Genomic DNA, 27,950 nt, shown 5'->3' with positions numbered 1-27,950 from the left:
TCAAACAGAGAGTGGCCGTTTTGGAACTCTGCGAAAAGTGTCCATATTGCTTGTGGTCCAGGCGTTAAATGCTCAAATTATACATTAAATTATAAAAATTCAATGCTTCATAATATTATAATCAGCATGGATCCCCCATTATTTTTAAGTTATAAGGATGAAAATAGCAAAAAAAATAGGAGGCGAACGTTTTTTTTCTCAAAAATGTTACACCTCCGAGAACGGATACCTATCTCGAAAACTATATTATAAGAATATTGTGGAAAATAATGTATGCTCTAATTTCGTTCAGAACAAAGGTAAAATTCACTCCAAAACTGAATAATAGAAGTTTTTCCAAGTCTATCTTGTCTGGACGCAACGTTGCAATTCGCAAAATAATAATATAATAGCATCAGAATTGTAACTGAATAAATGAAATTATTATTGATAAAAGTAAAGTGACAAACTCTAATTATATTTTATATTTTTTCCAAACGTCATTCATTGCTGACTTGCAATTGGTGTGTTTCGTTGGCAATCATGATTTAGATGTAGACGAGAATCTGTCTTCTGTTCTGTAGCTGAACAGAAAACGGACAGTTTTTAGTGAAAATGAAAAATGTCTGATGCTGAAGATTCTTATCCTTTGCATGAATGTGTGTTTACTGGTGATGTTAGGAAATTGTCAGCTCTAATTCGAACTCAGGATGTTGCAAAACGGGACAAACATGGTAAGAAACCTTCCTTCCTAACAAAGTACTTTGTTACCCATTCGCCTTCCCACAAGACGTTTTAGTTATATTTTATTGAATTCTCAGCTTAAGTACTGTTTTTCAAATCAATTTTAAATTTAATTCAACTATTCTATTTCAATCAACCATGATTCTCTTATTCTTCATGTCCCATAAAATCCAATACTCATCAAATAATCCTGAGTTTTATTGTGTCTTCTTTGTATTGGTACTGTACGGTACTGAATTTTCGTGAAACTGATTTTGCACAATATCATCTTTCAATTAGTAAACAATGTAATCAAATACAAGGAAAGTAATTTAAAATCTTGGTAATTTAATAGGATATACATTCAGTATTTTCTATTCAATTGATTGGGTAAATAAATAGTCTAAACTTAAGCAATTAACTAGCCTATTATTTTGAGGTTATTCCATAGGAATTTAATGCTACACTTCAACTGGTTCCCGTTCCATGAAATATTATTTCTTCATTTTTTCCCCTCCAACGTCCTTTTCTTTACATTTGTTGCAACGAATAGTATTAAAAAATTCTAATGGAAAAACTATTAATTTTTAAAAGTAATCTAGTCTTATTTTGTTTATTTTCATAATTTATAATAATTAAGTTTAACGAGGTTTCTGTGCAATAAACCATTCGAAAATCAACTGACATGTTATTGCTAACCATAGGATTTTAATGTTGTTTTGAGTTATGCATCCATGTTATCTTAACTCATAAAGATTAAATAAATATTTACTCAACTTACACATAAAAATGAAGTTACTTCTTTCATATAATATCTTTGATTTTCAGGTAACACTGCTCTACACCTCGCTGTTATGCTGGGCCGAAAAGGTGAGTTATTTTTATTTATTAAATAGGTATTGTAGTTTGATTCTTCAACATAATATGGCTCCTAGTTTTCCTGTATAGCCTTGACACACAAAAATCTATTTGCAAACAGCGATTAGAGCGATCTCAGGGAGATATAGACATCTCCGACCACTGCCCGAAAATTAATAATAAATGTTTCTGTTCATAGCGTGGACATACTACATAGGCATATCCACAAGTGTACAAGTCAGAAACAATTGGAAAAAACTGTCCTGAGGTAGTCAAGCAAAAAACAGAAGCTGCAACTCAAAACACACAAAAACACAAAGCATGCAATGAAACATACCAAGTAGAAAGATCAACGCAAGAAGTATCTATCTACTCACAGTCTGTGTATCATAATAATAAAACTCCCTCAGAGAATAAAAGGGATTCTCCTGAAGGAAAGCCCTCATTCTAATCTTCAAAATAACCTTAGGCGGACTCCTGGTAGCTTGTTCACAATTATGGCTGGCTGTTAGATGAGGCCGTGTCCTCTAGGTCCTCCTGAATCTACAGTATAACAGAAGAGGCCCAGGGGTACCCCACAACTCACTGATCCAACTTGAGACCTCACATCATTCGCCGACACTATCTGTGCACGTACCTCCAGGTAGGAGCGTAGAAGCACCAGAGGCCCGTCACCAATTCCTTAGGGATTAGGAAATTCCTTTTGGCCAATAGAGTATCATGGTCCAGGCTGTCAAATTCCTTGCTGAGGTTACACAGTGTTTGCCCAGCGAAGTCTCTCTTCTCAAGACTGTCATGGACCTTGAGAACAATATGTTCAATATTCGTGGGTTTCATGGCCTAGTGCACTTCATGTATTTGCTGGCTGAAATAAAATAATTGAATTAGTGAGCAAACCCTGTTGACTTCCTCCAGTGTAACTCTATCATTTAACTCGCAGAATTCTTAGAGTTGCACAGCTATAACCATTTCAAATATTTCAGGCAAAATTGGCAATATTGAAATGGGCCTATAGTAAGTTCCACGTTATAATGGCAGTGAAGAAAGATAGGAGAAAAACGTTGCCGAACCTGTCTTGTCAATACCTCCTATAGACGGTAGCTGATACAGGTTTATTGATGTAATATTAACTGTTCATTCTCGTTTAAAATAATGAATTATATTTTATCAAGCTAGAAATTTTATTTTTCAATAATTTCATAATGAATTTTCATAATTAAGATGAAATATTTTGTTAATTAATTATTAATTCCACATTGTTAAAAGACGATCTGACAACAGAGTAAAGCGAGAAAGAGATAGCGCTGCCTGCTTTGTTGAATGATAGACAAGGATAGCAATACCATTGCTAATTAAACACTGCCATTATAACGTGAACCTCACTATAGTGTTACCCATATCACCCTTTTTAAACACATGACGGTATCACTTTGCCAATTTTAACTGATTCAGTCAATTGAAAATGTTGTAGGCTTTTCATTAAAATGTAGGTTTGTTAAACAAATTCATTACTACGTTCTGAAGTGACAATTCTACATTTTTTTCCAGAATGCGTTCACTTATTATTGGCGCATGGAGCTCCTGTCAAGGTAAAAAATTTGGCCGGATGGAGTCCATTGGCAGAAGCTATAAGTTATGGAGATCGGCAAACTAGTAAGTCTATATAAATCCAAATATTTATAGATTTTGCCTATTCTTAAGGCCAGACCACCTTTAATGGTTTTTCAGGAGCCAACCCAATTAGCCAATCGGAGAGCTTTCTGCCCTTCTGACTAATAATGCCGTCTGAAAACGCCTTTTATGGTCTGGCCGTTAGGTTTGTCATTAGGTCAAGATATTTAACACATCATTCGAGTATTATCGATACATTATAGAAATTTAACAGAAATTCAATTCAATGTGTATCTAACTACCCAAAGTTCTTCAGATTTTATTAAAATTGAATTAAATGGAATAAACAAATTATTCCCAAAAGCATATCCACAAACAATAGTGAAATGCATATATATTTCTTCTTACACATATTGTCCACCGCTCGTAACTTGGCCTCTGGAAGGAATGCAGTCGATCTAGTTCTAGGCGTGACATATGACACTGGAGAGCCAGGTAGCGAGTACACAAACGCTGTGGCCTATTTGCCTTCGCCAAATGTAATTGAGCAATTTCCATCCTACCAAATTTGTAATTTAACAAGCGATCTATAAGTAAAATTACATCCTAAAGTTTTTATTCGTTACATAAAATAATAGAGTTTAAGATTCAAGTTCAACTTTCAACTCAGAATTAAACTTTTTCGATGAAACTAAAAAAATCATTGTTTTTTCTGAATATCACTTCGCTTACACTTATTATAAGATTTACTAAAAAGGGTGGATTTTATGACAATATAACGGGGATAATGGTTAAGTTACTCTCTATTGGTTTTCAATGTTGTTCATCCAACATATATTTTAGTAAAAATAAATTAAAATGTACATCTTTGTCGTGACAATTAGAAGTTTCCCCAGTCTGTGACATTGTAAAAATGCTAGTTCCACGGAGGCTATTCCACAAAATCACTATAACTATTTTAAAACTTATTTAATAAATCGCTATAACTATTTTAAAACGACTACTAGCTTAATTAAAAAATAACACAACACTTCGACGTTTATCCCGGTCAGCTGCTGCTTAGGGTTTGTAGACACACTACCGAGTCGTCAACAACATGGCGCTACTCATTAATTTCCCCCCTACGCCTCAGACCTCAGAAACCAAGTTATGAGCGGTGGACACTCGATTCTAGGTGAGTACTGTTCTAATTGTATAACCTATAAATTTGTATACGCTTTTGTAAGATGTTGCGTTATGAAAATAAAACTTTTTCATATGATTGTAGAAAAATATTCCTCATCCAGAAACTAGTCTGTGTATGAGGAGGTAATAATTATATCAGTATTTAATCATTTTTGTTTTATTTTCAGTCCTATCTCTAGTGAGAAAACTGAAACAACAGGCCAGAGAACAGATGGAGGAGCGAAGGCCTAATCTAGTTGCAGCTTTAAACCAAATGGGAGATTTCTATATGGAATTGAAGTGGGACTTCCAAAGTTGGGGTGAGTGTCTTTTGTTTCACTTGTGCTGACTTATGCCATATCCACATGTTGGCCCAGTAAGCTGGCCTAACCTGGTAACCTAACGTAGGCGAATAAAGGCCAGCGATGGCAAATCACCTATCCACACACTGGCGCTGGTCAACATTGGCCTTCATTGGGCCAACATGTAGATGCGGCATTATATCTGCTCTTTAGCCTTCAATTCCTTACTATTTTATGACTAGTCCACACTTTGGCCCAGTCGCTGACCCAGCCTGGTAAGCTTGCCATCAATACTGCTATGTGACCAGTGCCTAATCAAGGCCAGCGTTGGCAAGCACTCGCTACACGGAGCGCCGCATTAAAAATGGCAAATTGAAATTAGAGATGAAGGTTGATAATATTGATTATAAGGAACACAATAAAAACTATGAAAAAGTAGGCTTAACGCAGTAACAATTAATAACAACTAGCAGGTAATCCGTGCTCTGCAAGGGTCTATTTAAAAGATTGACAAACTGAAAACTTGACGTAATGGAATCTTGAAGGATTGAAAATAAGCCTATAACCATCCTCGGTAAATTAGGGGCCGGCTTCCGAGCTCGGGATTTGGCTAAGTTCTAGACTTTGAACAGCTGGAGTCAGAAAATTGAGAAATACACACAGAAATAAAAATAGCTATTATAATCATTGCATCATCCAACAGCCGTCGGTAGATCTGTTTTTCTATTTTCTTTTTGATTCACAAAATTCTAATCCTAATAATAATGCCGCGGTACGAACGACGTCCAAACTTGGGTCGTACAGTAGAATTCGAAATGCTGTAAATTTAGAATATGCACGGGAAAATCAGCAGCAAGGAGATATACCATTCAATTTCCCAGCAAGCTGCATTCAACTAAATCTAAAAATACAAACTGCTGCACAACTAACTAAGCTCATAGGAAGTCCATATTGAGATATAAATGTAAATACCGATTGTTGGATAATTTTAATAAAAATATAGTGCATCAGATTAAGCTAAGGCTAAGCACACCTGAGGAGGCGCGGCTTGGTGATACAAAGTGTTGATCTTATGGAGATTGCCTTATCACATTGTTCCACGCCATGCCCGATTCAGTGTGTATGAGTTTCTTCCATTCAAACCAATAAGCAAGAAGCACCTGGATGCAAAATGCCGCATCGCGCCTCCTCAGGTGTGCATCCAGCTAAAAGTTTGTCATGAGATGCATTAACTATTTGGCGGTACAAAGCTCGCCGGACCAGCTAGTAATATCAATATATTGCCATGTGAAAGTATAAAAAAGTATAAACTCAACTTTCTCCATTAAAACATAATTTTTTAGGTTATTTAGACAAATTGAAATCCAATCCAATCTGAGATCCTCACCCTGTCGTGGTCGATAATGGCATTTACGCATAAACGAAAACTCAGCTTTATAATAGTTACTAAACTTATTAAGTGTCTTATTCTTATGATTTATTTTATGGATTTCTGATTTATATAATTGAATATAATTATGTTGAAATGTATATGATGACAATGCAGAAATTCTTTACATGATGTAATTAATATTGTAAACTAATGAAAATGCAAATAAATAATTTGAATTTGAATATTCCATTCATTTTCTTCCTCTCATCTCACTTCTTCTCAAGCACACAATCAAATTAATTTTGTTTGACAATTCACCTGAATGATGTAATGGTTTCAGTTCCTCTAGTGTCGCGCATCCTCCCGTCGGACATCTGTCGCATTCACAAGAAAGGCTCGTCGATTAGATTGGACACAACTCTGGTGGACTTCAATGATATGCGCTGGGAGCGGGGCGACATCAGCTTCCTCTTCAATGGAGATGTCAAGCCTAGTCAGTCGCTCACTGTGCTCGATAATAGGTTGGTACCTACTAATAGATTCCTAGTCAAATTAACTGCGAAAACTATGGTGTGATTTCAGTCGCTCGATGCTAGATTTTCAGCAATAATTGAATTTATCATAGTGTGTGATTCAAGTTTCAAAGTCAGTGGAAAAGATAGGACGGCAAATTACTTTTTGTCTATTCATCCGTTCATTAATGGAGCCACAAATCATAATGTGCAATACGATTGGGAGAGGATAACAGGATGAGACCAAATTGGACAGGCTGAATGAGAGAGTGAGAGTCTATCTGCAATTTCCATGAATAGAAGTTTCCAAAACAGAAGGTTATGTTTCAATTTTTCCACCGTCTTCTGCTGTAGATAGTTGTGATTCAAGTCATCCCGGTATATCTTATCTATATCTATTATCTTATATATTATCTATCTTATATCTATAGTAATGATTGTTGATTCTTGTTAGCAATCAATTATATCTCAATATTATATTCACCAATAAAGTACCCATATACAGTATTTCAATAATTTTATAATTGAAGTTGAATTCATGAAAATATACTTCTCAAATACAAGAATCTTATTCAGGAATAAGATTCTATAATTATTTCCTGGCACTATCCGAAAAGTAGACTGAAGCTATTAAAGAAAAGTATAAGAACAATGTTGACTTCGAATAGGCCTACGTGGATTATTTGGTGACTGATCCAATGCACCTTGAATAGCTTATTGGATTGATGACATTTAAAGGTGCGTACATACTTGTACGCCACGAATACGCGTATTTCACTTTTCATCAGCTGATGCTATTCCATATTGGCTTATTGGGCATTATTTTTATAGCTATTTGTATAGAAAGAGTAAGATACAGATATATTAAGCATAACATCAGCTTATGAAAAGAGAAATACACGTGTTTGTGACGCATGAGTCTGCACGCACCTTAAGATTGAGATCAATCAAGTTCCTTCTCATTAAATTTGGGAGAGGAATAGCACAAGGTTACCTTATTTTTCCTCTCCCTATCATTTTGATAATGTACTTATTGTATAAATGAATAAAGAATATTTGTCTTAAAAAAATGTATACTGACAATGTTTCATATGACTATTATTATGAGACCATACTACTATTGGATTTAACTAATAGAACTGTTTTTTTTTTTGTAATAGGGCGAGCCTATACCAGCGAGTGAGATACGAGGAGACAGAGATGGAGATAGAAGACGAGGTGGACATTCTGATGAGTAGTGACATCATGGCCGCTCAGATGTCAACTAAATCGATCATGTTCTCACGGGCACAGTCTGGCTGGATTTTCAGGGAGGATAGGAAGGTGAGTTATTAAGTCAACATTGGTTTGCTATCCTTGTCTGTCATTAGACAATGCTGATAGCTCTATCTTTTTCCAACTCCCCCAGATTTACGTTATTAAGTCAGCACCTCATCAACATTGGTGTTGCTATCCTTGTATATCATTAGACGAAGCTGATAGCTCTATCCTTTTCCAACTCCCCCAGATTCACGTTATTAAGTCAGCACCTCATCAACATTGGTGTTGCTATCCTTGTCTGTCATTAGACAAAGCTGATAGCTCTATCCTTTTCCAACTCCCGCAGATTCACGTTATTAAGTCAACAACTCATCAACATTGGTGTTTCTATCCTTGTCTGTCATTAGACAAAGCTGATAGCTCTATCCTTTTCCAACTCCCCCAGATGCACGTTATTAAGTTAGCACCTCATCAACATTGGTGTTGCTATCATTGTCTGTCATTAGACAAAGCTGATAGCTTTATCCTTTTCCAACTCCACACTTTTGCCAAATTGTTTGTAGACTTTGTTGACCGGAGCGAAACTGAGATTTTTTCGACTCGATCGGCTTTTGTTTGTTTGTTTGTACCGCAGTTACAGTCGCAATTATTGTCTGATTTGGATAAAATTTTGTATACAAGTACTTTGAAACAAAGCGCGTCGACGTATATATAAAGTTTTTTGAAAAGTTGCATTTCAAGGATAATACAAAAGGAAAAGTAGTCTCCGAACGCCAATATTACCGTAAAAATCAGATTATAGAATTATTCATCATAAATTAGCTGTTGTGTGGACTATTCATTCATAACTCTACCTTCATTGTATTATCATTCATCCCATCATCATCATCACCTAGCCTTAAAATACTTCTAGAAAGTCGCCTTTGTAAAATAATAAATTAATAAAAAATAAATATTAGTTGCATGCAATCAATAACTGAAAGTAACATAATATTTTCTCTCGACCTTTCTATGCTTTGAACTCGGGCTGACCTGTTGCCAGTATGTCTTGAAGGAGATTAGCTTTTGATGTTAGCATTTTTAATACACCAACCCTAACAGCCATTAGTCGTTTTCACACCAATATCTCGCCGACAGGATAAGACAGAATTTACTCTGATTGACAGTAAGGATAGAGGAGTCTGTGGTTTATAACTGCGCGAGGTCTACTGTTCACAGAACCACTAGTAGAAATATGATGAACTTCCAAAAGATTTCATCTCTAATGAAAACTTTAATCGTGAAAAAAAATATATTTTCTTGCCAAAAATATATTTAATAGATTTGCCGGCCGGGTTGGTCTAGTGGTGAAAAGCGTTACAAACGTCGGTCTGCTAGCACCGCCTGATTCGTGGGTTCGAATCCCGCTGATGACATAGACGTTTAATCATATCATCAATTCGCTAATGCAATTTCCATTACCCACGCACAAGCAAAAAGATCATGTCCGCAATAAAAATGAAATGAAGCACAAACAAATACAATCCAAATGATGAAAACAGACTTCTGCTCAAAACTTCTATTTCTTAATTTTGTCACAAATAGTTATGTTTGCAATTAGGTTTGTTTTTGCGTGAAGCTGAAAGTCTCTAAAGCTGCGTTTACCGGAGTTAATAACACGAGTTATTAACAAAAAGTTATTAACTTGACTGAATCGTCAAAAATTTCTCCTAACAAAAGTTTATAACTCGTGTTTTTAACAGAAAATTCCTTGTTATTAACAAGATCTTGTTATCAGTATAATTGACTTCCATTATTATGATTTCATCTAACGAGAGTATTCATATGATATAACAGCCGGAATAAAAAGCAAAAAATTGTCTGCAAAATACTTTAAATTGAAACAGGTGTGATCATTAACATAATGATCTTCATCTGATCTAATGTAAACAAATTATAGTGCGTTTACACCAGAGTTGATAACAGACGTTTTTAACATAATGTTAATAACATTTTCTTTTGGCTGCTAGTTTTGTTATCAACAAAAGTTAATAACTTTGTAACGTGTTTCGTCTGCAGCTGTAGTTATTAGGGAACATCTGTAGTTGTAGGGTAGGGATGCTGGGTGAGGGGGTTGCGGGGAAGATAGGAACCTGTTATTAACAAAAGTTAATGCACTAAAGAGGCTTTTGTTATTAACATAACACATTTCCTTTGATCTTTACCGACTCTTGATGTATAACATAAATCTTGTCAATAACATGGAATTTTCTGTTAAAAACACAAGTTATTAACTTTTGTTAAGATAATTTTTTGTCGATTCAGTTAAGTTGATAACTTTTGTTAATAACTCGTGTTATTAACTCCGGTGTAAACGCAACTTAACATGATGTTATTAATTTTTGTAATCAACATCAGTTGATAACAAAAATGTTAAAAACTCGTGTTATTAACTACGGTGTAAACGCAGCTTTATGCACATCATGTGTATGATAAGTTATGTTCAATCTAATAGAATCTGTAAGGACGGAAAAATAAACATTTTGTTAATAACTTTAGTGTAAACGCAGCTTTAGGCTTGTTTTTGCGTGAAGCCGAAAGTCTCTAACTGTTGTAGAGTTTTAGGCATGTTTCAAATAGAGGAAATAATCAAATTTACAGAAATCATAAGTTTCAATGCTTGTAAAAGTTACTTTTTTGTTCATGGCAAAGTCGTTTGTTGTAGTTGTTTGTTGGATTGAAACTGAAATGTGTCAACAGATGTATTCATATATTTGTGTATTCGTCACCATGTAAATAGAAAACATCTGTCGCTGTTTTCGGTTCCAACTCAACATCATACAATATTGACGAATATGTCATGACATGAGTATTGAAGCTGAATTTTTGTTTGAATAAAATCTACGAATCTCGTATGGTGAGACTCATTTCAAACAAGCAGCATTGTGTGGATGGAAATCGTTGGTTTTATTTATGAAGAATGATAGCGATGCAGTTTAAAGTGAATCTCTATAGTGAGGTCCACGTTATAATGGCAGTGGAGAAAGATAGGGGAACAACGTAGCCGAACCTCTGTCTTGTCAATGCCCTCTATAGACGGTAGCTGATACAGGTTTATTAATATAATATTAACTGTTCATTCTCGTTTAAAATAATTCTATTCTATTAAGAAATGAATTATATCTTTCAATAATTTAATTATGAATTTACATAATTGAGATGAGGTTTTTTGTTAATAAATTATTAATTCTACATTGTTAAGAGACGATCTGGCTACAGAGCAAAACGAGAAAGAGATAGCGCTATCCGCTTTGTTGAATTGAAGACAAGGATAGCAATACCATTGCTAATCAAACACTGCCATTATAATGTGGACCTCACTATTACTTATTAGGCTAGGCGCACACCAGTTAGTCAAGACAAGACATGATCAGACACGTTTAGTCTATCATTCAAAAAAACTGACAGCGCTATCTCTTTCTTGCTTTGCTCTGTTGTCAGATCATCTTTTAACAATGTAGAATTAATAATTAATTCACAAAATATTTCATCTTATTATGAAAATTCATTATAAAATTATTGAAAAATATAATTTCTTGCTTAGTAAAATATAATTGATTATTTTAAACGAGAATGAACAGTTAATATTTCATCAATAAACCTGTATCAGCTACCGTCTATAGATGACATTGACAAGACACAGGATCGGCAACGTTGTTTCCCTATCTTTCTCCACTGCCATTATAACGTGGACCTCAATTTATGCTCTTGTAACAATATTTGATAGTACAAGGATTGTAGTGAAGGGATTCCATCGATTTTAACTGTTACATTGTCATTAAATAGTAGATGATGAGAGATATTAGATTTGTTTGTAATTAGAGCAACCCATCTTAAAATCAATGTATTACTTATTGGACGGGCTCACTAACAATAAGTTTGGGGTTGACAAGCAATGTAGGCAGTTTGCAGCAAATTTCCCTTCTATGTCTAGTCCACACTTTCGCCAAGTCGCTGATTGGTGACGTTGGTCTTGCAATCCACACTGTGACCATTTGACCTTTGACCAAATGTAACCACATTTGTCGATGCTCGGCTGGTCACTCGCCTTCGCTCGACAAAAATCAAAGCGATGGCAAGCGCTGGCCAATGAAGGCGAACGCTGGCAAATCACCCATCCACAATCTCGTGCTCGTCGTCATCTGTACGCATTGGACGATAGTGTGGATGCCGTTTTGATAATTTTTGTGTTGCATTGTTGCGAAAGGATAAAATATTTTCTCTAGTAATTGAAAGAATAGGACTGATATTGTCAATACCACTTTAATTTATTCGAAAATTAATTCATATTACAGAACCAGGTTTCATGGTAATACCTAGGACATCTTCAGCTGAACAACGTCTTATTCTTTAATTATGGAGAAATACCACTACATCTCTGACCATACAATCAAATTATTTTCTCTTGTATTAGTGTATGACTGTGTAATAATTGTATTATGTACATTTTATTTTTATTTTTGCTCGTGTATATATGTGTATGAGTAAATTGTTTGTTTTCTTTTTGGCAATAGATGAATTTGGATTTTGATTTTTTTTGTGTGTTACAGGAAATGGTTGGCTCGTTCCATTCGGAATTCTACGTTATAAACGGAATGGTGCTCGAATCTCGTAAACGGCGGGAACATTTGTCCGAAGAAGACCTACAGAAAAACAAAGCCATAATGGAGAGCTTAACTAAAGGAAACACACAGGGTCTAGATAGTAATGGCGAAGTGAGTATTTAATAATGACAAGGTTTCTGGTTTCTTCAATTCAATTCAATTTATTATATGTCACAGGCTAAACAACAGTAAGCATTGACAATAGTCATGTATAATAAAAAAATAAACATTTTAACACTCATAATGGCAAGACCAACGTTTCCAAGTTTACCAGAGACTTGGTGAGAATGTGGACTACGCATTGGAATGCTGTCTAAAAATATTGATACTATATATGAAATATGTGTTAATAAATATAATGAAGCTATAAAAATTTTCAACTTCACCAACTATCGAAGTATTTTAGATTAAAGTATAAATACACTGGTTGAGTAAAATGTAGATTTCATTCATTGACTTGTATAGAGTGACACAGAACGGGAACTTTTAAAAACGCCATAAAACATTAGTGGGAAGGGTTAAAATGATTTTACTCAAACTAATGTAAAGCTCAAGACTTGCCATTTGAGAATTATTATCAACATCTATCTCTTTTTGACAATTACTTCTTAAAGATGGCTTCCTCCTGCACGAATACACTCTTGAAATCTGTGTTGAGATTCCTGAACGATTGCTGCAACATTTCAGCTAGGATATTGTTAATTTCATTTTGAATTGACTGTTATGATTCAACCACAGTTATTGGTCAAGTTGTGAAAACGTTTGATTTGAGATAGCTCCAAAAACAGAAAATCGCAGATGGACAGATCATGGGACGAGGAAACGCAGATATTGCAGCGATCAATGAGGAATCAACACAGATTTCAAGAGTGTATTCGTTCAGGAGGAAGCCATCTTAAAGAAGTAGTTGTCAACAAGTGATAGATGTTATTAATAATTCTCAAATGGCAAGTCTTGAACTTTACACTAGTTTGAATAAAATCATTTTTTGCCCTTCCCACTAATGTTTTATGGCGTTTTTGAAAGTTCCCGTTATTCTGTGTCACTGTACAAGTCAATGAATGAAATCTACATTTTACTCAACCAGTGTATTTATACTTCAATTTAAAATACTTCGATAGTTGGTGAAGTTGAAAATTTTTATAGCTTTATTAGATTTATTAACACATATTTCATATAGTATCAATATTTTTAGACAGCATTCTAATGCCTAGTCCACATTCTCACCAAGTCGCTGGTAAACGTTGGTCTTGCCATGCACACTGCTATGTGACCATTTGTGGATGCTCTGCTGACCACTCGCCATCACTTGACAAAAATCGGACCGAAGGCAAGTGGAAGCGAGCGTTAGCAAAGCAGCCATCCACACTATCGCCCTCGTCGCCATTTGTACACACTTGGCGAGAGTGTGGATGCGCTGTAAGATAAGTGGGCTTCTTTCGAATTAGATCAATCGTCATCTGTACACACTTGGCGAGAGTGTGGATGCGGTATAAGATATGTGGGCTTTTTTTAAATTAGATCAAAACTTATTCTCTCGAAGACAGTATAAGCTATTAATCTTACATAAGAAGAAGCATTGAATACAGCGGTTGAAGAGAATTCAATGCTCTACAACCATAGGCTTTCTAATTATACGATTACTAATTATTTTTTATGCACTGTTGGAGAGTTATACGCCCTTGAGCTTGATTCGTACAGTGTCAGTGAACAGTGAGTATAAAATTCTTATGAGTTTAAAGAGCATGTTGAACGAATGTCAGGCTGTGTTGTGTTAAAATGATGTTACTCCAAAAAGCTCATTGTGTAACTTTTCGGATGCAACACGTTGATTTTGAAAAGATACAAAAGAGCATCTGTTGCTTATAGAAAGATACATTAAAGCTCCTTGTGTATCTTTTCGGATGCAACACGTTGATTTTGTGAAGATACAAAAGAGCATCTGTTGCTTATGGAAAGATACATTAAAGCTCCTTGTGTATCTTTTCGGATGCAACATGTTGCTTTTGAGAAGATACAAAAGAGCATTTGTTGCTTATTGAAAGATACATTAAAGCTCGTTGTGTATCTTTTCGGATGCAACACGTTGCTTTTGAGAAGATACAAAAGAGCATCTGTTGCTTATGGAAAGACACATTTTCAAAAATGGTTTTGAACGGGTAGTATTATAGTCTAGTGGCCCTCCGCCTACAGAACCCGGACTGTGAAATTTCATATTTTTGGACCTTTATGATGTAGGAGATTATCAAGTGCTGTTTTATTGTTGTTGTTGCAGCCGATGCGCCGATCGTCACTGACTCCTCCGCCCTGCAGACAGGTGACGTGGCAGGAGTACATAGACGCGCCCGTGCCAGGGGAGCACCCTCTTCTGGGCCGCGAACTAGTGCACAAGGAGACCAGCAAAGTATTCAAGGCCACCGTTGCCATGGTAACTACTCATTCATTCATATCGGGACATGCCAACCACCACTTTCATTCATTAAACTACATTTCAATTATTTTATTACGGCTAGGTCTCTAGGATACATAGATCTAATTAATAGACCATTAATCCCATAGATTGAATGGTCCTTCACATTGAATGAGTGTCCTAGAAACCGGGCCTAATTGATCCATTATTCAATCATTCATTTCCGGGTAGTTTTGCTATAGTAATAACTTTCTCATTGATGGAATAATGAAAAAAGTACTTTATATTGGAACTGCCTCGTAGAATAGTAATTGCAGTGGGATTTTGAGATGATGGGGCGGGGTTAGAGTCGATATTCGGCTTTGTTCGTTCACAATCGGTAGTTTTCGTTGTCGGTTATCAAGTTAGCATTGATTTTGCTCTTACCTGCTACTATTTGACTAGTACCATAGAGAAACAATAGCGTAAGTAGATATCCCATGGTATAGGGCGTTTATGTCGCAACTTTCACTGTTATCTCATGTCGATTATTGTAGATTTTTACTGTTTTGGCCGGGTGAGAGTGTATGAACGGCACAATATGAGAGACTGCCAGCGTCACATAGCTTTATGGGAAAGAACTACATGGACTATCGGCTTGAGATAACAGTAAAAGTTGCGACATAAACACCCTATACCATGGGATATCTACTTATGCTATTGTTTCTCTATGCTAGTACAAATTGAGTTGATTCGAAACTTGTTGACTGGAGATCTCTTGCCTATAGTGAGATCCTCGTTACAAAGTTATTGGAAATTACAGGAACTTGAAGTTCTAGATCTAGAGCTACTTCTACTTCTACTTCTCTGTTTCCACTGCCTTCTAAAGTAGATTGTTGTGATCCCAATCATCTCGTTATATCTGACTGATATTGATTGTTGATTCTTGTTAAGGTTGTGCATTCAATAATGTTTTTCTTTTTTAATTATTTTTTCTTTTTCTAATCTATTGAACAGGTTCTTAGGACATAATCTATGCAATTGAAATATTTTTATCAGCTTCTGTTAGCTAACAATAGGGCTTCAAAAGTCACTTTTTTGAGGCAGATGGTACACTTAACCTACAAAAACTACTGGTCAGAAAAATATGCAAGTCTCCTCTTCAATATAGCAAAAATTACGTCTACCTTGTTTTTGAAAATCTGAAAAAATTAAATTTTTATGCATTTTAAACTCCTTTTCACATTCAATGTTCGTTCTATAGACTTCAAATCCATAGCAACTTGTAGCGCAGTTCTTGATGAATAAAGTTGATGCTTAAACTTCTTCTATAGACACAATAATAGCCGCTGGTATATGTACCTTTAAAGCACGGTTTTACGCCTGCTATGCTCGGGCAGCAAGTGAATAGTACAGCTGGAGCGATCTAGCGGAATTAGTTTGTCCCTAGAGCTAAGCGCTCGACGTTAATAATGATCAATTGTATCTAGATTATATTCACCAAAAATGTATCTTTTTATAATAAAATAATGAATTTTCATCAATCGAGATTTAATATTCTGGTAGCTCATAATAACTTTGCATACTCTACAAACGATTTGGCAATCTGATTCCTGCTTTGTCTAAAGTCACAAAAAGATAGCAGACCAATGTTTGTCCGGTGCTGTCTTTGAAACGTGAATCTCAATATACAACAGTACTGAACTGTAACTCTGACGACAACAGTTTACTAAAACTCCAACTTGAACTCTAATAACAAAAGTTCTCTGGTTAGTTTTGTTTTCTTTACTTTGTCGAGTAAATCACTGTTGAACTGTGTTTAAAAATGGTTTTCTTGATCTAGTTAGCTTTCTTTGCGACAGCCCAAATTCTTTCTCATTTGTTTTGTTTTAATTTGTTCTAATAAGTCTCCAAATACACCAAATCTTGATGGAAATCTCGTGGCATAAGTGAGAACTTGTCCGTCCGCCAGTAGAAGTAGCAGCCTAATGTTTCAGAGTCCTGACTTCCTTATACATTTATACATTTTTTCTATTGCTTATACATTTTTTGGTCTTTTCAAGTTTCTTTTAGATAGGCCGAATTGTTTAAGTTATTATTTGTTGTTCCTTAATATTCTAATAAGTGTGAATGTTTTGTTTCAGAGTCCCGACTTCCCGCTATCAGTCGACATGCTACTGAATGTGCTGGAAGTGATCGCACCGTTCAAGCACTTCAGCAAGCTCAGGGAATTTGTACAGATGAAACTCCCACCTGGGTTCCCGGTCAAAATCGGTAACAAATCACTCATCAATTTTCCATTATAAAACTAGGAATTATTGTATTTTTATAAATGATCTATAGTGAGATTCTCTTCAACCTGACTGCATTGTTTAAATGGGAAGTATTGATGTTATTTTATAGAAATGCTGACAGTTCAAATTGAATTTCAATGAAATATCAGCATAGAGAAACAATAGCGTAAGTAGATAGGTATAGGGAATTTGTGTCGCAACTTTTACTGTTATCTCAAGCCAATCACTGTCGATTGTAATTTTTACTGTTTGTTGAGGTGAGAGTGTATGAACGGCACAATTTGAGAGACTACCAGCGTCACACAGCCTCATGGGAAAGAACTAAGTGAACTATCGGCTTGGGATAACAGTAAAAGTTGAAGATAACAGTAAACATAAACGCCCTATACCATGGGATATCTACTTATGCTATCGTTCCTCTATGATATCAGCTAAAACTGGAGAGCACTTTAGTGTATCAGTTTCTATTTTCAAGTGTATCAGCTACAATTTTCTACTTCCAATATCAAGCAATGAGTTGTAACTGTATCAAGAAATTAAGGACGATACATTGATTCTCAGAGTTGGATCAATACAGTATTAGGTTGTGAAATTTGTATTCCTTTAGTCAATTTGAGAACTTTTTAAAGTTACAGATTTTTATTCGATTGAAAGAAAATTCAGTCTATAAATTTTGTTAATACATCTTCAAGTATGAAGTGAAATGCTTGTTCTTGGAACTCTAACCATTCAAAATTTTCAGGTGGAATTCGATAATAAAAGTATTTCGGCTAAAAAACTTTATATAGGTTAGGAGATATTCTTCAAACTCCTTGGGACAACTCCAGCAAAGTAATCAATCTTTCAGTCATTTATTCGATTCAACATCAACATCCAAACAGAACATTGCTTTTGGTTTTTATATTGATTACAGTATAATGATTTAATAAATTCATTATATAATAAATAATATTCCAGTTTGATTGTATTATGTGTATATCATTTTGAGAGATGGTTCCATAATTATTAAGTTTGTAATAGTGTGATGAAGCCATAAACTGTAAGTAACTTGATTATTAAGTTGTAAGTAAATCGATCAGCTTCATCAATGTTAGATTAAGGTCATTTGATTTGAAGAAATAGAAGCTCCTCCTATTTTATAAAGTATATATATTCATTGATATTAATATTATTAGTCTTGATTGTAACATATAGATTGTAGCATATTAGACCTCCAGTAAAATAAAAATTAAGTCTTGTAGAATCTATGTTGATATTGTAGATCACCATAACGAATGAAAACACTGTTGATTATTGTCGGTAAAATGTAATTAATTTTTCTCAATATTTATAGATATATATTTATATCTTGATACATATTTAGCTCCGAAATGATTGTTTTCATCTATTTATAAAGGTTTTGGCATTTTTTTCAGATATACCCATTCTACCGACTGTCACTGCCAAAATAACATTCCAAGAATTCAGTTTTCGCAGTGACATCAGTCCCGACCTTTTCGAAATACCAGAACATTACATAGAAGATCCAAACAGGTAAAATATTATTTGTTCTCATCATCAATTTTCTTCAAATTATTCTATTATTCACGATCTACTTGCATGCTCTGATGAATAAGCTATGTGTAAATTTATTTATTTCTTTTACACACACATATACAAGTCCAATACAGAGATTAACAAAAAATACATGCAAACAACAACAACAACAGTACACATTAAAACGAAATAAAAAGAAAGTGGTGCAAAAAAAGGGTGGAAGATTGAAGGGGTTTTCCATCTATGGATATCCATGTACTAGGAAAACCTTCAATCCTTGAGAAGGTGAAAAGGTATCAGGAAAAGTAAATCAATTGAGATTTGTAGTTGGTTATAATGAGGGGTTGTTTCAAGGAAATTTATGATTAAACACTACAGTGAGGTTCACGTTATAATGCCAATAGAGAAAGATAGGAGAACAACATACCCGATCCTCTGTCTTGTCAATGCCTTCTATGATACAGCTTTATTGATGTAACTCTTCATTCTCGTTTAAGATAATCAATTATAATTTATTAAGCAAGAAATTATAGTTTTCAATAATTTCAAAATGAATTTTCATAACTAAGATGAAATATGTTGTTAATTAATAATTCTACATTGTTAAAAGACAATCTGGCAACAGAGCAAAGCGAGAAAGAGATACCGCTATCCGCTTTGTTGAATGATAGACAAGGATAGCAGTACCAGTGCTAATCAAACACTGCCATTATAACGTGGACCTCACTGTAGAATATTGTCTAAAAATATCACGAATTTATTAAAAAGTTACAAACATGTTTCAAGAACTATGGTGTCATCTCCATTGGAACAATTTGAAACCACAAATTGTTACTCTGAAGATCACACCGTAGTTGTTAAAACATGTTTGTAACTTAAATTAGTGATATTTTCAGACAATAATCTATTGTTTTATTATAGATTAATATCACTATATCTCACCAAAAGCAGTGTCCGAAATTTATGAGTTGTGTAACATGAAAAGGAATGAAATCTCACAATAAATATGAGAAATTATCTAGAGGTGCAATTCATTAGCGACTACTCCAGTCGCGTGGCAAGAGTCGTCGCGGCTGGAGAACATAACCTATAAATTCATTAGATTCGATTATTCATTAGATATTAATCGTAGAAGCCAACACTTCTAATTCATCTGCCGCCATAACGTTCATAAAATACAAATTCAATGAATTTGTAGGTTAAGTGCACCAGCAGTGACTACTCTAGTCACGCGGCTCCAGCAGACCTTACGGTTTTAGATTACCAATCTATAATATTGGCAGATAAACGAACAACAGATCTTCCAATTTATTTTCAATATAACTGCTGTTGTAACAATATAACTGTAGCTCTGAATTCAGCTACTTTAGCAATAACTTTATTCCTTATATTGCTATTTGTTTCAAACAAGTAATTCATTAATGTATTTCATTCTGTATTTGTATTAACTGGTGCATCTGCATGTATCTGTGTATTCATGTTGTAGACAATTTGAATATTTTTTCTAAATTTTGGTTGAATATTGTTTTGAAAAGTAGTTAGTCTACTTTTGGGTTATATGCCTGTTTATTCACCATTCACTATTCAATTACTTTAATGGTTTAGTGCCGGTTGCACAATAGCCAGTTCAATTTTAACGTGATAATTCCACGAGAACCAATCAGAGAAGCCGTCAATTCAAAGACGCCTTCTCTGATTGGTTCTCATTAAATTAATTACGGTTAAAATTTAACCGGCTGTTGTGCAACCGGGCCTTAATATTCATAACAATAATATCTGGCAAAATTAAAGAAAGTGCATAACATTTTTGGTGAAATGTTTCTTTTTTCTGTTCTCTTACATTTCAATGCTAATTGTTTCTTTAAATTTCCACAACCTGGCTTCTATTTGAATATCACATCTTGATCTATCAATTCATTTTTTTCAATTTTACTTGGATATTCTAATTTCTTCAAAACTCTTCATCCCAATTGTGATTAAATACATTTCTTATTTCATTGCTCAAGATGAATTGAATGATCATAATAAAAAAACCTTAACTATTCAGTTTTCTCAATTTCATCTTCAATTGTGATGTGTTTCTAGTCACAATTCTCTATTTCAATTTTAATTTGAAAATCTAATTTCTTCAAAACTCTTAATTCTAATTGTGATAGAATACATTTCCTATTTGATTGCTTGAAATGAATTGAATAATTATTATCAAATAAAAACCTGGACTATTTAGTTTTCTTAATTTCATCTTTAGCTGAGGCATGTTTGATGTTAGAATTTACAATTTTCTATTTCAATTTTACTTTAAAATTCCAATTTCTTAAAAACTGAGAAGAGTTTCTCTTTATAATCTTTTGTAATTATGATAAAATACATTTCCTATTCGGTTGCTTGAAATAAATTGAATAATTATTATCAAATAAAAACCTGAACTATTTAGTTTTCTTAACTTCATCTTTAGCTGAGGCATGTTTGATGTTAGAATTTACAATTTTCCATTTCAATTTTACTTTGAAATTCTAATTTCTTTAAAATTCTTTATACTCTTAATTGTAGTTATGATAAAATACATTTCCTATTCAATTGCTTGAAATAAATTTTAACAACTATAATCAAATAAAAACCTGAACTATTTAGTTTTCTTAATTTTATCCTTAGCTGAGGCGTGTATGATGTATTTCTAGCGGGAATAGTGATCGGACTGAGAAGGAGAAGTTTTTGTCTCATGCATGCGTCTGTATGTGATTGGTTTCCTCGATTGTGATTGGCTAGAATACAATGCAATGTTTTCCACGTCTGTGATTGGCTAAAACATACACCCACACAAACAACACTCTATTGCTAAAGTCTCTGAAACGAATAGGGTAAGGCTATGACATTGCTGGATTGTTTTTTTGTTTTCAACTGAATGTTTCACTAACTTTAGGGAGGTTTTACATGCCGTTATGTTATAAATGAGACCGGAAAATTATAGTAAAGAAAGTCTTGTAAATCTCTATTTATACTCTACTGGTTTTACATGCCGTTATGTAATAAATGAGACTGAAAAAGTTTGATAAATGACGTCCTCCACTATAATCTATACTGTCCTAAGCTGGATTCTCACATATCAGTGAAAATAACCGGCACAATGAAAATATCATTTTCATGAGTCCTTATTGGACTATTCTCACTCAGAACGGCCGAGCGAGTATGAATAGTTTCATTAAAACTCATGGGAATAATTTTTTCATTATACCGGCCTCTTCCACTGTAACTGATGTATGGAAATCTAGCCTTATGATCGTACTTGTCACTGAACTTTTTATGATTGATATCGGAAATTATTCCCATATACGTATATATCCCAATTGGAGTATATTCCCAATTGATGACACTATGTTTTAGAAAGGAAGTATCAAGTTCTAGATAGAAAAGGTACAGTGGAAATATAATTCCTATGAGTTCTAATGGGACGCTCTCATGATTCATACGCTCTTTGTCGGGCCGAGTGGTAAAATAGACCAATTAGGAACTCATGGGAATTTTATTTTCCTACAGTTACCTTGATATATCCCAATTGGAGTATATTCCCAATTGATGACACTATGTTATAGAAAGGAAGTATCAAGTTCTAGATAGAAAAGGTACAGTGAAAATATATTCTAATGGGACGCTCTCATGATTCATACGCTCTTTGTCGGGCCGAGTGGTAAAATAGACCAATTAGGAACTCGTGGGAATTATATTTTCACTGTACCGGTCACTGATTCTAATACTCATATGGTGGAAACCGACTTTATTGGTTAAAGCTGTTTTAAACGGTAACGGTATGTAAAAGCTCTTGACTTGATTTTGATTTTGCTGAAACATTATTTGACTAATTGAATACGCTAATCACGCTGAAATCATGTACTAGTGTTCAGCTTTTTAGACGAAAAATAAAAATGATTAAGTAAAGACATGGAATTTGCAGTAAACTGGAGGATTGACTTTTAAGGTTTTATTTATAAACTGGAGGATTGTTTGTGGTTAGAAACTTTCAATAATCCTCCAAATTCTTAGTAAATAGGAAGGTTGTTGATTATTAATTGGAAATATTCCTATTTAGATGCTGCATGAAGTAATCGTTCTATTCTATGTTTGTGGCATTACTTTATCATTCTTGCAGTTGAAACAAAGCTTTGATACATAGTTCTAGACACCCACCACTTGTGTATCAAATACTCGCCAATCGTTTCTCATGTATCTTGATATTTTGATACTAAAATAATATGAAAAATGTATTCCTTCAAAAATGAACAATGGTGGACAATATTATTTTCAATGAATGGTGATTCATCAAAGATTATTCTTTGAAGATTGATGGGTCGGACTACCTCGAAATTTGAATTGATATTTCAAACCGATTCAATGTTTTGCTCAGTATATGTGTGTCTCTCTCTAACTTCGCTTCTCATCTTTCTCTCAATCACTCTCTATCTCTCTCTAATATTTTAGATTGTTTACCGGCACCTAACTCTTAATTCATTATAACTTAGTTTAATAAGTGATTCTTATTGTACAGTATTTAAATCTATATTAGCATTGTTATGTTGGTATTCTCTTGCTCATAATGTTTTAGTGTTTGCTATATGTCTTATCAGACCTGGCAACGTAAGATGTTTTCTAATAAATATCAAATATCTCTTTCTCTCAATGTCGTGCCAACTCGATGTTTAATTAAGCTTGTCAAAATATTTTTGCACCATATTACATTTGTCAGAATAAATTAGTTACAGCTTATTAAATGTATAAGAATAAATCGAATTGTGGAAAATGTTTAAAGATTTGTGAATAAAAACAGGGAAAAATGGCTTGCTTACAAATAAATTCATATTCCCGGTTGCACAAAAGTCTGTTGAATCTTAATCATGACTAAATTCCACGAGAACCAATCTGAGAAGCCTTTTTATCACTTATTGGTTCTCGTTGCATTTAATATTGATTAAAATTCAATAGACTTTTGTGCAATCGGCCGGCCCATAGTTTAACATTATTGTCATAACCAAAGCCATCTTTCTTTAACCAGTGTCAACAAAATACATCTTATTCAATTTGTATTATCAACTTTATTCAAAATTCTGTGAGTTATATTTTTTAACAAAAAATTCTAAATAAAATGAATATTTGATAAAAGGAATTTAGTAAAAATTGATCTCCAAGATCTGATTTTATAAGTTTCTTGCTTGCTTGGAATGTGTCTCATTTTCCGCCCTGTAAATGAAATTTTTCCAATCATTAACAACTGTTGCTTATAGATCATAATTTCTACTTGAAAATGGCATTAATATGTCGTAACATGTAGTGATTAATAAAGTTTTTTTTAAAAAAGGGTTCACATATTTTCTATAGAATTAGAAAAAACGTTTATTGAATAAATAAGCTACCTTAAGCGAACCTCAAAGAGGCTGCTTGACAAGGTGCCATAAACAAAACATGTAAATTCAATGTAATAATGCATATGTAATACATATATCAGTGAACTTTATTTTTACAAGAATTTACTTAACAGTTGAAATTATCATGATATTAACAAATTAATTAGTTTCCATATAAATAAGAGTAGCCCTTAAAAAAGTGAATATTTTGAGATGATGTATCAATGAGTGAGTGTATAATGACTGGTTACATACATAACTCATCTGAGATAAGAATTGCAATAGTTTGATTTGCTTATAATATAAATAAAATAGAAATTCAAGTACTCTTTTTAAAATTGTCTATTCACAACATGTTTCGGTGATATCACTTGATAATGGCTTCATATAGCCGAAACATGTTGTAAGTAAACGATTTTAAAAAGGGTACCCTTAGATTTATTTTTTATTTATATTCAAGAGTAACCCTAACGAAAAAACGACAATTTGATTTGCTTACTATATCGTTTTGAATTGAAGATAAACAATGGATAATTTTCACGGTGGATAATTTTAGCCCGATACAGTAATATCCATATTTCTAGTTGCCTGTTCCCATGTAGTGTTGTTATTTTGACGTTTAGGAAGAGAGAGATGTCAGTGAGGGAGAGAGGAAGATCGCGTATACGGTGGGGGGAGGAGGAGAATGGTGGAGAGAGAGGGAGAAGACGGCGCAGAGATAGGGCGCCGGACAGAAGGAGAAGGAGGAGAAGAAGGAGAAGAATGATAGAAGAAATTTGGGAGCCCACTTGAGGTGGGAAAAGGATAGAAGATAATGAGAATGTTGATGTTTTGAATTCATGCTTTTCACTCGAGAATTTTTTTGGAATGTCCATCATTCATCAGATCCATGTTCAAAGTTAGGGTTGTTTCTTTTTTCTGGAAAATTATTGATTCATCATTGAATTATTCATCTTTAAAATATACTTGTCATAGAAGTAATTCGAAAACAAACTACAGGCATGGCCCAAATTTGGCGGAAGCTTGAAATTGATTTATGTATTTTTTAAAAATTGAAATTGAATATTCACCAATGGCATTATGTGATTATAAAATTCACCAATTAGCATGTGCATGTAGCATGAGTCAAATTATATAATTTAAAGATACAATTTCAAAATTTTTTATAAGTTCAAATTCAATCACAGACTGTGGCCCAGTTGCACAAAAGTCTATTAAATTTCAACAGAGATTAAACTACATGAAAACAAATCAGAGAAGGCTTCTCTGATCGGTTCTCGTGACATTTAATCGTCGTTAAAATGTTACTTACTTTCGTGCAACCGGGCCTTTCAACGAAAAATAATTCTCCTTATTCTTTCATCTTGAACATTTTTCCTTTTTCATCTTCTACAGTAGCCTATTACTACTTCCATCTTATATATTTTTCTTCTGCTCATTATTTTATTCTTCTGCTACTTCCATTGTATCGGTAGTTTTTGTTTTTATTCTTTTCTCTTTGTCTCCATACCTGCTTGTTTTATTTCATTTTATTTTGCTCTTAAACCTTTGACGCTTGTTTATTCTTCGTTTCTCCAAATTTATCATATCTTCATCCTTCTCACACGCCAATTCATATTCTCTTCACCACTTCTTCATCATCTCATTCTCATAATATTTCACTTTTTTCTTTTTCTGCTTGTTGCTCTTCCCATCTATTCTTCTTATTTATCATTTCGCTTCTTCATCTTCTTTCCTTTCTCTTCCACCAACAACCTGTGACACTTTTTCTTCTTCGCCTCTTTCTCCTTCGGACATACACAACTAGCGCCCAGCGGTCAAATGGGAGTGATACATGGCTCCGATACACACGTACACTGTTCACGTCGTGACGTCATCATTGCCAGTCACATTATTTGTCTGTCTGTCTCACTCTCTCTGGAAGTGATAACAGTATGTAAACTTTTCGACAACCATCTGCTCTATAATGTCCATTCCTTCCTATTCGACTCCAAAAGTGTTCCATTGGTTTATCTCGACTTGTGACGAATTTTGAAATCATGAATACATTGAATTTCCAGCTCTGACAGTATATGTTGAAAAGGTTGACGACCGGGAATCTCCCGGTTTGTCAAAACCACACCACCCCATCAACTTTTTCATAATTAGCACATATTGATTCTTTCAGGTCACCATGAGTGAGAAAATGAACAGTGTTTATATGTTTGCTACGCTGCGTGACGGAGGTTCAAAGCTATTAGTGTTTGAAGGTTTCAATTATTCAAAAAATATATCTTTATCTATCACCAACATTGTCTTTGTCATTAAAACAAAATTCAGAAATGAAAAGTCAAAACATTAGAATGAATGATTGAGACGATGTGTTTGCTAGAACCAATTAGACAGAGATTATTCATTCAAGATGACTGTATCTTAATGAATAATTGTTCGTGCAATCATGGTTCTAGCCCAATCTGTCAATATCAATTAGAATGGAATTATAGGATAGAAATATGTATCTCATTAACTTGGCTAATATCATAGAGAAACGATAGCATAGATATCCCATGGTATAGAGCGTTTATGTCGCAAGTTTTACTGTTATCCCAAGCCGATAGTTCACATAGTTCTTTTCTATGGAGCTGTGTGACGCTGGTAGTCTCTCAAATTGTGCCGTTCCTACACTATCACCCCAACAAAACAGTAAAAATTGACAATAATCGACAGTAATCGGCTTGAGATAACAGTAAAAGTTGCGACATAAATTCCCTATACCATGGAATATCTACTTACGCTATTGTTTCTCTATGCTAATATGTTGTCATAGTACAGTAGTGTTTTGCTTGAAGGTTCCTTAGGATACTGTAGTGAATTTGAATGTCGCTCCTTCAGTCGGGGAACGTAATGTCGGCTGCTAGTGAGAGCGAAATGGCATCACTCGTGATGACGTCACGGACGTTCACTTTGTTACGTTCAATCTGTGAGTGCCCAAACACATTCTGACCGATGGGCGCAAGTTGCAGATTCCCTATTCTTCGATTCTCCAAATTTATCATATCTTCATCATTCTCACACGCCAATTCATATTCTCTTCACTACTTCTTCATCATCTCCTTCTCATAGTTTCATTTTTTTCTGCTTGTTGCTCTTCCCATCTATTCTTCTTATTTATCATTTCGCTTCTTCATCTTCTTTTCTTTCTCTTCCACCAACAACCTGTGACACTTTCTCCTTCTGCTTGTACTTTTTCACCATTTAATCTCTTAATTTTTTATTCCTCTTCTTCCCACTTCTCCATCATCTTCCTTCTCTTTTTGTGTAGTTCAGAAGTTGATATTGTGGTAACTATTCATAATTATTGAATGAAAAAGACAAAGAAATTGTCAAAAACCACAGATTTATTGATACTTAGAAAGACCGGTTTTGGTTATTACACCATCAATAAATCTGTGGTTTTTGACTATTTCTTAATCTTTTCCATTCAATCTTCCTTCTCCTTCTCTTTCTCTTTTTCTTCTTTTTTTCTCCCTCTCTCCTCACTTACAACGAACTGTGACACAGTGATGCAGCTTTTCTTTCTCTCTCCACTAACAACTTGTATCTTCTGTGAGCATGTGACACATTGATCGTCATTAACTTTGGTGTGTTGTTGTGTCGTGTTACAGATTCCCCGACTTATGACGTCCGGAGCAGGTGACACTAGTTGAGTGGACCACTCAGCCCCACACTGACACACTGACCCACCCTTACCCACTCGCCCACCAGCTGGCCGTTGAGTTCCCACTCGGCTGCTCGCACCCAGTGCTGTGTCTCGACCATCACACCCTCATCAACCATCTACAGGCTGTCGGTCCCATTTAAATCCCACCCTCTCCCACTCTAGACCCACTCTATGGGTCGTTTATACCCATAAACCTAACTCAAACCCCACCTAA

The 27,950-nt window shown here is 34.4% G+C and overlaps 1 protein-coding gene across 3 annotated transcripts; it reads left to right on the top strand.

Annotated features, from left to right (window-relative positions):
• Positions 1 to 531: 531 nt before the first annotated feature.
• On the top strand, positions 532 to 27,950 carry LOC111049877 (ankyrin repeat domain-containing protein 13C). Of its 3 annotated transcripts, none has more exons than XM_039430074.1 (12): positions 532 to 713; positions 1,531 to 1,572; positions 3,109 to 3,213; positions 4,524 to 4,655; positions 6,350 to 6,530; positions 7,682 to 7,844; positions 12,371 to 12,535; positions 14,700 to 14,852; positions 16,958 to 17,087; positions 18,523 to 18,640; positions 21,322 to 21,501; positions 27,681 to 27,950. In XM_039430074.1, the coding sequence occupies exons 1-11, from the start codon at positions 602 to 604 to the stop codon at positions 21,380 to 21,382; spliced, it is 1,362 nt and encodes a 453-aa protein (XP_039286008.1). In that variant the 5' UTR covers positions 532 to 601; the 3' UTR covers positions 21,383 to 21,501; positions 27,681 to 27,950. The 3 variants fall into 3 exon arrangements, with proteins under 3 accessions (XP_039286008.1, XP_039286007.1, XP_039286009.1); XM_039430073.1 differs by having other exon boundaries at positions 14,691 to 14,852; XM_039430075.1 differs by lacking the exon at positions 21,322 to 21,501 and having other exon boundaries at positions 14,691 to 14,852.

This window comes from Nilaparvata lugens, chromosome 6 (genome assembly GCF_014356525.2).
Source record: "Nilaparvata lugens isolate BPH chromosome 6, ASM1435652v1, whole genome shotgun sequence".
NCBI classification, from domain to species: domain Eukaryota; kingdom Metazoa; phylum Arthropoda; class Insecta; order Hemiptera; family Delphacidae; genus Nilaparvata; species Nilaparvata lugens.
Note: the sequence above shows the minus strand (reverse complement) of the source record. Positions and strands in the feature narration are given on the sequence as shown.

Coding starts and splice junctions, on each gene's coding strand:
- LOC111049877 (XM_039430073.1), top strand. CDS start 602: ATGTCTGATGCTGAAGATTCTTATCCTTTGCATGAATGTGTGTTTACT. Junction 714..1,530: donor TGCAAAACGGGACAAACATG/GTAAGAAACCTT, acceptor TTTGATTTTCAG/GTAACACTGCTCTACACCTC. Junction 14,853..16,957: donor TCAAGGCCACCGTTGCCATG/GTAACTACTCAT, acceptor GTTTTGTTTCAG/AGTCCCGACTTCCCGCTATC.